Raw genomic sequence first — 12,964 nt, forward strand, 5'->3', positions numbered from 1 at the left:
GCCGTATAGCACGGAACTCCATATTTGAAGGATATTTTATATGGGATGCAATTCTTGGTCGCACGATGCCACGCATCGTGCGTCGGCGTAGTCCACATCCTACTGCGCATGCTCACGCCTCACGCATCGTGCTGCATGCACCTCGTGCCAACTGTTTGCTCCCCCCGTCTCGTCTCACAAGGCCGACGCAGGCAGCGTCTTCTAGTAAAAACCAACTGCTCGAGCTCCACAACCATTCACAGGCCACACCATATATGTAGGCATTGGATCGGACATCAGCGTCACACCACTCGTCGAAGCAATGCTTCTGATTTGTTAAGTGAATGAAAATAGTAAAGACAAGAGAACAATTAAGCATTTTCAAACTATGACCAATTGCACAACTATCACGCGATGCCCACCTACACGCGACGTATTGACTCTTGGGAAGTTGCGGGTGGCATTTTTTTAAGTATATTTTACTCGCTCGACATCTTTCTCTTTTTCGTCGGGGAAACAAATTCTAAAGCGGTTCTCAACCCGACAAATGGCAAATATTAAGCTGCAATATTTAAAAAGCGTCTCTAAAGAATGGCTGGGTGACATTTAATACAATAGCGGTGCGTTCTTCAGCAGTGCCCGTTCATGTCTTTCCGTTTACACCTAGTACAATGCGTAGAATATTCTAGTCGCTATACACGGAGGCCCTATGACAATAATGTCTGGAATATATTTTGACTTCACACGCTGGTCTGCACACCACGTGGTATGTGTGGCACAGGCTGTCTTCAATTGGCCGTGAAATAGCAGCTGACAATTTTATAGAGATAATTTATTCAGTGCGCTGCGTCACCAATTTAACAGCAGGAATTATACCTCTTCAAAGTAGCAAAGCAACTGCAAAATCCAGTACAAAGAGAAAGAATAAGTACACATGATTTTCAATGAAAAGCGACTATTCGCGATTTTTTGACACGAGAGGAATTGCTCGTGTGTGGGCGCGTTATCAACATTTCTGGTGCTCTTAAGCCTGAAAATTTTTCCTCTGACTTATAATCTTTTGGTTATATTGGTTAACAACGCTTACTTCCAGTACTTGGAATACACGTAAGACACTTGGTTCCTACAAAGGGGTAACGGTTGAAGTAATTCGGTGTGCGTAAGTTCTAATTAAAGTGCAACGAACGTTTAACTATGCACTTATTTTGTAACAATTTTGTTCAGTAAGCGGAGAAAATTTATAGAGATCTCCTGCTCATTTACGCCAAATATTTACTGATTCTAATGATAACCGGTGTCCTAAGCTCGTATCGTTTCTGTGTGAAGTATGGTCATTTGGGTTAGTGGACTTCAGCACTTGAACCTCATATAAATGAAATCTGCTCTTTAATACTGATAACCATTGAATGCAAATGCGTTCAGTACAGCGCTATAACCTTGTCGTCGCATTATATCGTTACTCGTGGGCTGTACGACGTGGGGCAAAACATCAGCACTACCGGGCACGCTTCTGTTACCACTCATTACTATTCTTTACTCGTACAAACCTTTTGGTGTATGGCTACGCTTGAAATAACGAATAATCCTCGTTACGACGTCAGTTGTTGGAAAGCATCTCCCTCGTCTCTACAGCACATGGCTGTACAACAATTTATGAGCTTGTAAGTCCATATATAAGAAGCCAAAAGCCTCAAGTAGGCCAGCAGTTCGCGCAGAAGCAGCCTGAAAATCACAATGGTGAGTAAGTGCAGCTTATTTAACCAACAGGATGCATTTTTAGTCCTTTATCAAGCACCTCACTACGAGTGACTTTGTCAAAATGCTTAGTTTTTCTGCCTTACAATTCGTTACTCTCTGTGCCATATAGACAAAACCCACTGCTACTGAGGCCCGAAATGACCCCGCAATTCAAAACCATGCTGTTTGCGCACAAACGTAGTATTGGTACTGTATATTACAGCCTGCCTAGAAGCACCATATTTTTTAGGAGCCAATATTTAAAACATGTGCCGTATGCTCAAATCAGGCCAAGAGGTCTTTCTACCTCACGCTATTAAAACAGCACGAACTCGCCGAAATAAAAATAATTTGTGTCATCACTAATAATGCTACTCTGTATTCATCTCTGTACCTACGCAAAGTCAGCAATTCATTTTTTGACTATATTTAAGCACTTCTTTCAGCCAGAAGGGTAATTTACAAAGCTTTATTTGTTCATATAGAACTAGGAAAATAAGAGACCAATCAGGCCAAGAAACAATTAGAATAGCATAGCGTTCTGCAACAATGTTTTGTAGCAACGAGAACAAATCCACCGCTAAAAGCTATACATATCAATGTGCCAGAATTGAGTTTGTTGTAAAACTACCCACCGTTAAAGGGACAACCTTAGTGATTTTTCACTGAACCTTCCAGTGCCTGATTTTCCGCCATCCACTTTAATTTCAGATCCGTGTTTTAATCGTGCTGGCTTTGGCCACCAGCGTTTTTGCTGGCTTTGTCGGCACTGCTGGCTACACGTACGGCCTTGGCGTAGCTGCTGCCCCAGCTATAACTACTTACCACGCCGCTCCAGCTGTCACAACCGTTGCTCGTGCTCCAGTTGCCACCGCGCTTGCCACTCCTGCCATCGCGAGCTACGCAGCTGCTCCAGTGATTGCCACTGCTCCCGCTGTGTCGAAGGTTGCGACAACCTACCACGCCCCAGCTATTTCTGCCGTTGCTCATGCGCCAGTCGCCACCTACGCAGCTGCCCCTGCTGTAGCTTCCGTCCACGCCGCACCAGCTGTGGCCACCACCACCGTCCATCACGCTCCAGTTGCTACGGTTGCCCACGCCGCATACCACGCTGCCCCAGTATACGGATACGGTGTCGGCACGTTAGGCTACGGTGTTGGCTACTACGGCTTCGGTCATGGTCTTCTCGGCTATGGCCTTGGCACTCCGTTCCACTATGGTGCTCTTCTTCACAAGAAGTGTAAGGGAAACTTTCTTTGGCGTTTGCTCGCACTTTGTTTTTACGGAAACATTTTTTTCAGACGACAGTAATTAAAGCTGTTCATAGCTCACAGATATACTTTCCGTTTATCTTTTTACAGAAACTCTTCATCGGGTACAAGAGGTTTCCTGAAGCATGCCACATGTGAGGAATAAGATTGTCCTCGTTTGCTTCTGGGAAAACAAATGACTGTCACATTGACCGCAATAAAATTACTCGGTACGGATTATTTGAATTATGGTTTTTCTATCGATACGTACTTACGCGGTCGCAAACACACTGAGGATCACAACACAACTCCACGGTGACGATTAGAAACAGCATTTTATTCCGTGCCATGAAAACTGTCGGACCATGAAGCTCTATCTACTTTCGTCAAGAGAGAGAGTGAGAAAGCAAAGGCCGGGAGGTTAACCAGATATTGGCATCTGGTTTGCTACCTAGCGCTGGGGGCGGGGAAGTAAGGGCAAGAAAGAGGGGTTAGATAGAGAAAAAAAAAACTCAACAAATTAGATGATCAACCACTGTCGGAGCAGGGAATTCTGCAGTATCGTCAGGATGCGACTTCACAGAAGAGGGCCCTGAAAGCGCTACTACACTTTTTGCGATTGACCGGCCTTACTGAACGGTTGTAGCTTGGACTTTCGTCAAACAATACATATTCCTACTGAGACCCGTTGAAGCTTTCGCTAAGAATTGGTTTGCCATTTTTTTATTCCTATGGTTATGTCATGGAGGCACAGCGCGATGATATGCTCAAGTGCAGGCACGTTGCAACACTATCTTGGATTTCCAATGTGGCCATGGCCGATTCCACCCACCCACTTGTCCAGTACGGACTCTACACCTTGTCTCAGTTGGAGAAGAATAGGGCTTGCGAAAGTTTCTGCTCTGCGTGAAATTCATTGCCACACTGGTAGCGTTCCAGTGCGGCCACAACCTGCGTAATGCTGTGGCGATAGTTGACAATGCAGCATGGCGTAGGTCACACCCACAGAGAATTATACAAAACGAGTGCCTAGGCAGCCACTTCGCAAGAAATTCGCTTGGTACGGAGTCTACAACGCAGACGCGTGGTCTAGCTGAATCCTGGACAGATCTCTTCTTTCCGGAAGCGTCTTTTTTATGGTTATCCCGTTACTTTTGCAGCCCCACACCTTCTCGGTGGTCGATCACGTGACCTCCTTCTTTTCTCTCGCTAACGGGACCGTCAGCACACCTAGCATCGCTAGGTGGTATAACATTCATACCTTTATGGTTCCAATAATCTCACCTTGTCTCAGGACACACTTGACTTCGGTTCGTGAGGGCTTGGGTTGCAAGCGTGCCTCACCAAGGCAACTTTTATTGCGCAGCTGTTTGGCACCCACCAGGCGTTTGGCGACGTTCCCGTTGTCGGTGTAACTGAGAGAGTGAACTACGACAAAACAAAGCGAGAAACTGCGCCAAGGAGTCTTCTTCTGTGAGAGCCAGCGAGCAGCTATATTTGCTTCTGCAATGGCTTGTGGCTGCCCGAGCCTTTTATGACAGTGCAACGCATGTCTCTCGTGCAGAGGCAAGAGAAAAAGTGGGTTAACCTGTGAGGCTTGCAAGAACAAGCCGTCGATTGGTCGAAGGGATACTGTGTGTGTGTGTAAATCTCTACCAGAATCCTAAAAGACTTTCATAATGGGACAGATCATTCACGTCAGCCAACAGTGCCTGAAGTTCGTGACACCAGGTTGACGTAGGTGACCTTCATAAGCTCGAAAGATGGAGGCACACACACTCTAAGTCTCCTCCGGTTCACCACGTTACGTTGACACGAAAACCGAGCATTCATTTTTCTCGCTCATTCCACGCGACGTCGCACTGACGCATGCGCATTTGCTCAACTCATTCTAATAAGAAAATACCCTAACAGCTGCGCTCACACATCCCATTAGGCAGTATCGAGAGTGTCGCTGAATTTTTCGTTTTATATTTTTCATTACTCACGCTCTCTTCAGCCACACCTCGTTTCTACGGCCAGTTCCGGGAGTTTTACTATGTGCCACCCATTGCGACTGACAACGGCACCGACACAGGAACAAATATACGAGACGTATGAAGGCTGACTAGAATGGATCCAGTCTGCCGACCTGCAGCATGAGCTAGTGGGGAGAAGAATAAAGTGAAAGAGAGAGAGAGAGAGAGAAGGTGAGACGCATTTCAAAACATACATACATACATACATACATACATACATACATACATACATACATACATACATACATACATACATACATACATACATACATACATACATACATACATACATACATACATACATACATACATACATACATACATACATACATACATACATTCTCTTAGGTACCAAGCCTGCCGTTGCTCCCACCCTAGCTAACGCTCTCGCTCAAGGGACTCCATCTGATGTGTCTGAAAATTTAAAATCTCTGTATCTTCCGCCCCCCCTCACACATTCCTACCCAAATTACTGTGGCGAAGCTAACCCAGACCTGGACCGCCCATTCACGCTCAGGGAACTGGAAGCTGCCTTAGCCACTCTATCTACCCGCTCGGCACCCGGTGAGGATGAGATAACATATACTACATTACGTAATCTCCCCGACAACGCGAAGGAATTTCTATTACACACATTCAACGAAGCATGGAACAGCGGCTGTCTTCCAAGCTCTTGGACATCATCCCTAATTTGCATGATTCCGAAGCCGGGCAAATATCCATCTCTCTCTAACCTTCGCCCTATCTCTTTGACGTCATGCGTTGGCAAGACTCTTGAGCGAATGGTCTTGACTCGACTGTCTGATTTTATTGAGGCGAAAGAGTTTTCCCCTCCTTCTTTTATTGGCTTCCGACGCCACGTTTGTGCGCAGGACATGTTCCTTGTTCTTCAGCATACTTTTCTTTCACCTTCTCGTAGTCAGATCCATGCGCTTGTAACCGTCGATGTACGGAAGGCATTCGATGGCGTGAGTCATGACCACATACTCGCTCAGCTCTCCTCCCTGTCATGTGGCTCCCGCATGTATTCTTACATCCGATCATTTCTTTCCAATCGAGTTACTCGCTTTAGAGTCGATACTCATTTGTCTAACCCACACTCTCTTACCCGCGGCACTCCTCAAGGTACCGTACTATCTCCTACTCTATTTATTATGGCTATGGCCCCCCTTGCCTCCCAACTGTCCCGAATACCTGACCTCCACCATATTTTTATGCAGATGACATCACTCTCTGGTGTACGTCTGGATGTCCCGGCCACGTGCAGGATACTTTGCAACGTGGTCTGGACCTTATCGCTTCTTTTCTCGCTACTGCTGGCCTGCCCCCGCACCGGAGAAATGTGAACTACCTTTGCTAAACTGGTCTGCGTACCACCGCTCCCACAATACCCTCATCTCCCTACATCTTTCTAGCTCTCTCATCCCCACTGTTCAGCAATGCAAAGTTCTTAGCTTCCCTTCGCACGCGACAAAGAACGCGCAGGCCCTACATCACGCCGTGAGGACTTGCCACTCGGTGACCCACCTCCTGCGACGCGTTGTAACTCGGCAGTCGGGGCTCCACGAGGCTCATGCGTGCCGGGTTGCACATGCGCTTGCCCTTAACAAGTTCTTGTACTTTGTGCCATACGTTCATTTCACCGAAACGCAACTCAACACACTCGAAAGAGTTCATTAGGCCTCTACAAGGCAGCTCTAAACCTCCCTCTCACTACCTCTACCACTAAGCTCTTTGCCACAAGCCTCTTCCATCCATTACGTTCTCTTATTTCTCTGCACCACGACTCTCAGATTGCCCGTCTTTCTCTCACTCGTCAAGGCCAGTGGCTATTAGCCCAAGCCGGTATCCCTCACATTCCTGTTTTCGTTCCCACCTTGCCTTCTGCCGCTAGCACCGCTGCTTCTAACCTTCGCCTCGTTCCCCTCCCATCCAATGTGTCTCCCGTTCTTCACGCCGGCCGGCGCCATGCGGCAGCACAGCATCATTCTCCTCCTCTCTCTACACAGGGAGTTGCCTGCACGGATGCCTCATACATGGCTCCTCGGGGCTCGTGTGGCTACGTTATCTACCATCCACACCTTTCGGCACCTGACACGCACACCAGCGGGCCATACTTACACCCGCCAAATGTACTTTCGCTCGAGGTCCTTTCCATGGTCCACGCCATGCAGTCATTTTCCTCCCTCCCTTCTCTCCCCGAGTACACGATTTACTCCGACTCTCACTCCGCCATTCGTCACATACAGAACAACACGTTGCCCCCTGCTCTTCAACAGGAGGTCGAGCGAGCGGCCTCTGCTCTTCAACCCTCCACTGTCTTCCTCCGCTGGGTTCCTGGGCATTCGGGTATTAACGGCAAAGAGCTAGCTCATCAGCTTGCCCGCGATATATTGCACCGGGCACCGTTCATTCCCTGGCCCACACGTTCGGAAGACAGTGAGAGCTCCGCGAATAACGATGGGCAGATCTCCTTGCGTCACACTATCAAGAAGGTATATCTCCAGCTCCGGCTCGACAAGCGTCTTTACCCTCCCCCTCATCCATCACTCACTGCGCTCGAGGCTCGAACTCTACGGCACATCCAAATGAACTGCCTGATAACCCCCTCTCGCCTTTTCCTTTATAAATATAGGTCTAACTCCTGCTGTCCTAATTGTCCCTTCCCATACGCTGACCTGTCACACTGCCTGTTTTACTGCCCAACTGCTCAGCAATCCAGCTATTACCCTACCCCATCCCTTTCCATCACCTCCTGGCTCGACTGGATCGGCGCCGAAGGGGAAGAAGAACAGCGTCGACTGATCGCACAGGTGGTCGAAATGATCGGCCTGTAAATTTGGCTGAATAAAAGTCTATTACTACATACATACATACATACATACATACATACATACATACATACATACATACATACATACATACATACATACATACATACATACATACATACATACATACATACATACATACATACATACATACATACATACATACATACATACATACATACATACATACATACATACATACATACATACATACATACACAAACACACACACAAACACACACACACGCATTTCTGCGTTGCAGAAGTAGTAATTAAATGCTCCTGCCTTCAGCTATTTCGTGAGGCTTCGTGTGGCTTCTGGGCTGATGTGCTGATAGACCAAGCTCCCGTGTTTTTCCTTTCAGAAATGGGTCGATTATGTTGTCTCTACGAGGCGCGCTCGAGATTTCGACAATTTATTTCAAACTGAGAACAGTGGTAAAAGAGATGATGAATAGTACTTACAGAGTTGCAGTTATCACACATGAATATGTTTTCCATACAAAAGCGATAGTTTAGTACATTAACAAATGCACACCGACCCACAACATACCCGAAGACATTTATAACTCTGCGTGCATGCTGCTGTAGGAATGTTGTAATACCAACGAAACACTCTTCACAGAATTTACTAAGCTGATTTCTATGACTTGCTATGATGTTACACAGCTGCTACAGACGCGTGCCCAAGAGTACTTACGTTTTCCCGAATAAGCTGCAATGGCTCACTTGTGCACGTATTCTATGAAATTCCAGCAAGAGAGCTTCTGAGGGCGTCGTATAAGATCTTCTGAGAAAGCACGAGCGGTAAATTTGTGTGTTAAATGCAGATTTATTGTAGACAATTGGTATTGGTGCAATTCAATGCTGCCACAAAAGAAAAACGTAAGCAAGCATCACGTGCTGTTGGCGAGTATCCGGTGAATTCTGTTTCGAACACTTTTCTATTTTTCTCCATTGCGCTCTTATGAAAAGACTTGGCTCACCACTATCATCATCATAAAATTTCTATATCAACTAACACTAAACTGGAATTATTAAAAATAAAATTATCGCACTATTACTACTACTACTACTACTACTACTATTAATAATAATAATAATAATAATAATAATAATAATAATAATACGAAGTACAAAAAAAGGAACGAAAACAACAAGAAAATAAATTAGAGTAAACAAATCTGGCATTTAAATTCTACTGTAGTATTTTAGCTGTGCGTTCCCAGGTCAGGCTACCAGCAACATTTCCTTTAATATGCTTCTAATAAAAATTACACCTATTGTAAGAGTCACTACGTTAAACGGCATTGCTGTTTTGTTCGACTGCGTGTCAGAAACATCCATACACTGTGCAGCCGATGTAACCACAGCGCTTCAGTCAGGTCGTCAATCATTCGGCGTTTTTTTTTATCGATAAGGATGTAAATAAAATAAATAGTAATAATATATTAATATAAAATAATATTAATTTCCGGATGCCAGTAAGAATCACCCAGGCCGTTTGCGTAGCCAGCAGGGGCAGTGGTACACAGCCACGTGGCTGCCAGGAAGTATAGAGTAAACGTAAGTACATCTGCTTAGAAATGTAGTGAAAATGACGTTCGTGCTTTACAAACACACATGACCTCATTGCAGGCTTCAAAATAAAGCACGTAACATCGCAGTGGTATTGCTTGGTACTAGCGTACATAGCCATCGAGCGTCACATGTCAATATTGTAGCTACGCCATGGTTGAAAGCCGGTGATCCTTTACAAAAGGCACACACTTTACTGTGCCTAATTTCAGGACCACGTATGGGGGAGGAGGGCATAGCAAGTTCGAAAAGATTTCTTGTTAATAATCAATCGAAGGTTATAGCATGCATCCCATTACATTACATCACTATGGGAAAGCTTAAAAGGCACAGGCCACTTCCAACTTTATCAATTACATTGTAGTAATCTACAATTTAAACTTCTCGAGAAAGTATCAGTGACTGAGTAGTTGAAGTATACGCACTAGGGACAGCATATTGCTCTCGCTTTCAACTCCTAAAGACAAAGGTTAAGGAAGCCCGAAATATTTGCACTGGTGTATATACAACTCGCACAAGACCTTAACATATTTTTGGGGAAAATGGGCTATTGCTGGCTAAGAAAGAATTTTAAAGTTTGGGACAATGATGATGCGACGTTCAATATTTCTCTCCAAGCTATTAGAAACAAGCTTGTGTCTACGAATAAGATTGTTCCACTGTCATGACTGCAAGCAGGGCTGGATGTAACAGTCGGAGGTTTGCATAAAGCACAAATCTTTAGTAAAGTATGTGACACAGACACCGCCACTGTTGCTGAATCGATAGAGTATCGGAAGCATCATCCAATGGTTGTAGGTTGGGTGCCAGCAAGCGGCGAGTTGTTGTTTCAGCCGCTTCATTTTCTTTACCGTTATGATGTCATGACTACTATAACACAGTTAAAGATACAAATAATGTCCCGTATAACTTCTTTTGCTTCAATGTGTGTGGACTTTATTACTTTGCGCTAAACAAAGAAACCTACCTTCGATAAGTTCCCCTTATGTCATTCATGTCATTCATTTTCTTCAGTGGAATTTGAAAACAAGCTCTTCAAACAATGACAACTCGTGAACGCCACACAGTAGACCATATTGTCAAATTGCTTCATGGGAACGCAGTTCTTGTTGGCGCAATAATGTATTAATATTTTATACCCATACAGAAGCCTACCGCGATTCTCAATGTCAAGACAGTCCCTGAGAGAGGAGTGTTCCTCTGCATTTTTAAGCGCACAGTTACGCAGATTTGGAGTTGTCTAATCCGGATTCCAGCAGTATTTGAGGCCAGGCAACAGCTGAATGTGTGCTCATTACAAGTGTAGTTGATCAGACTACCCCAAGAACATTTGCTATACTGTGTCTTCCGGCTGAAGCACATAGCTTTCTGAGGTAAACGGCTGTCTCTAAAGAATGGAACTCAAAAGAAGAAAACACAAGCAGATCATTAAAACTAAATGAATGACTGCTGTGGCAAAATATTGTTGCCACGGAGGCTCATGTAAGTTTAATTCGTGACTGCGGTTCGTATAGCAAGCAGCGCTCTACACTCCCCAGCATTCAGAAGCTCAGTCACGCTAGAAGGAGAGATCCATATATCCCTATTGTGTGTCTCATGTTCTGGTAATTGGCAGTGCCAGAATATCACGCCGACATAATATATATGCTGGCCAACATCATGCAACCAAACATTATGATTTACATATTTCTGATTTTCTAAGGTTGAGGAATGTTCAGCCAGTGTTCGTCGCCAGTGTTGCTCACCTGATGCGATATGATAGAGTCATCTTGAAGCAAGATGACTTCAGTTGCACGTACAAGCAAGAGAACATAGACACGATGCAACTAACAACACTGCAATAGTCTCACAGATCACAAATCATTGAAGGAAACAAAGAGAAAAGGAAACACAAAAAATACTAAATTCGAACAGACTCACAACTTATTTGCGACGAGAAGTAAGACTACGTATTCTGTCAATATTCCAATTTACGTCTTCGGAACATTACACTGTTCGGCTTGTTCGCTATTCAAGAGAAACTGTTTTCTGCTTACTTTTTCAGTGTTTGGAGTTTTCCGCGCTGTATTTTGTTAGTGTTCACGGAATTAAGTCATTACTACCGTAACTGACTGTATTCTCGTGATAGCTCTGTCCTCCGAGGGGATGACAGTGGTACGTTTTTGCGTAGGTTTTTCATATAACCATTCAATTTTTTTTCTAACCCTTAAAGTACTCAGCGTTAAAGTGTGCCCAAATTTTGGTACAACTTCATAACGTTTCTATGTAGGCATGGGACTATTCACAGTGGTGTTCATTCAATTGTTTTTCCAATGGGACACTTATTTGATTAAGTGGCAAGCGCGACTGAAAAATGATGCAATGAATCAAAGACCTACGTGAGCCTGTAATTAACATGTTGCGCTCTCTCGTAGAAAGCGCAGCAACTCTAACTTGTAGTGTTTCTTTAAGCCGCTAAGTGGCACTACTGGCAAATTTTTTTTTCCTCCGTGTTGTCTCGTATTTTCGCTCTCATCGCTGTTTGCGTGCCCGCGGATGTTGGCTCATTCGTCCCAAATAATATATCTGGCAAGTACAACGCTTACTCCTTCTTGAACTGCTGCAATCCAGTTAAATTAACTGCGGGCAGGTATTACGTAAGCACGAGCCATTATTCTTAGCCTCCTGAAAAAAGTTTGGTTCTGATAATGAGTGATTAGACTTAGGAACATTTTTTGCTCATGTTATTCATCTTCAGTTATTTTCAACCACGTTTCCCTTCAACATTACAATTATCGTACATATTTTATAATTCTATGGATTTCTTTTGATTTGCGTGGAATGTTTTTTCAATGCGCAGAATTTTGCAATGTCGCAGTGTGCTGTAAATGTACGATGCCCGATTCTCCTCACGGCTACATTTTCTACTGCGCAGAAACCTCACAAACAAATAAAGTACCTAATCAATTGTGGAGCTCTTATTGAAGGTAAGTAGCATCATTAGCGTGATATCATTTGCACTGAAATATATCTTGCGCGGATAATGGAAACTTCAGACTTAAAAACCCAAAGCAAGTCAAATATATTGTAGTGCTGTTCGGCCTCACACGCCAAGAATTTCTGGAGAAAAGAGTAAGGAATGACCCATTTTGTGCACGCTTACGACAAGCAGAATCAAAAGAACGCTTTCAGTCATCACATGTTGTGTTTCCGAGCCTGCCGACATAGAGCGGTCGTCCGCTTCAGTGAGCTGGACTGGACACGGAGCTATTGAGCCTGAGTTTGGTACCAGTGCCACAATCAAGCGTTGGTGAAAGGTGGGCACTAGCGCCGAAGCAGTAAACAGGAACCCGTGCGCCACAACTAAAGTTCGGTCATGGATAAAAATATATGTTATAGCCCAATACTTGGGTACTTACGCAAGGGGGTATTCAAACAAAACCGCAATTTTGATTGTTATATGTGTATATTCACACGCACAAATACAAACGCACGGACAAACATACGTACGGTTGAACTTCCCCCCGTCAACCTCACAGATGTGTGGCCGTGCCCCTTGCACAGTATACCCACCAAATGTCGCTTTGTGCCA

The 12,964-nt window shown here is 44.6% G+C and overlaps 1 protein-coding gene across 1 annotated transcript; it reads left to right on the top strand.

The window, feature by feature from the left end:
* Positions 1-1,695: 1,695 nt before the first annotated feature.
* Positions 1,696-3,179, top strand: LOC119172665 (uncharacterized). Its single transcript, XM_037423820.2, has 3 exons — positions 1,696-1,716; positions 2,428-2,956; positions 3,078-3,179. Coding segments are annotated over exons 1-3 (534 nt in total). The 5' UTR covers positions 1,696-1,713; the 3' UTR covers positions 3,080-3,179.
* Positions 3,180-12,964: the final 9,785 nt, after the last annotated feature.

The sequence above is a fragment of the Rhipicephalus microplus genome, chromosome 3 (assembly GCF_043290135.1).
Source record: "Rhipicephalus microplus isolate Deutch F79 chromosome 3, USDA_Rmic, whole genome shotgun sequence".
Taxonomy (NCBI): Eukaryota; Metazoa; Arthropoda; class Arachnida; order Ixodida; family Ixodidae; genus Rhipicephalus; species Rhipicephalus microplus.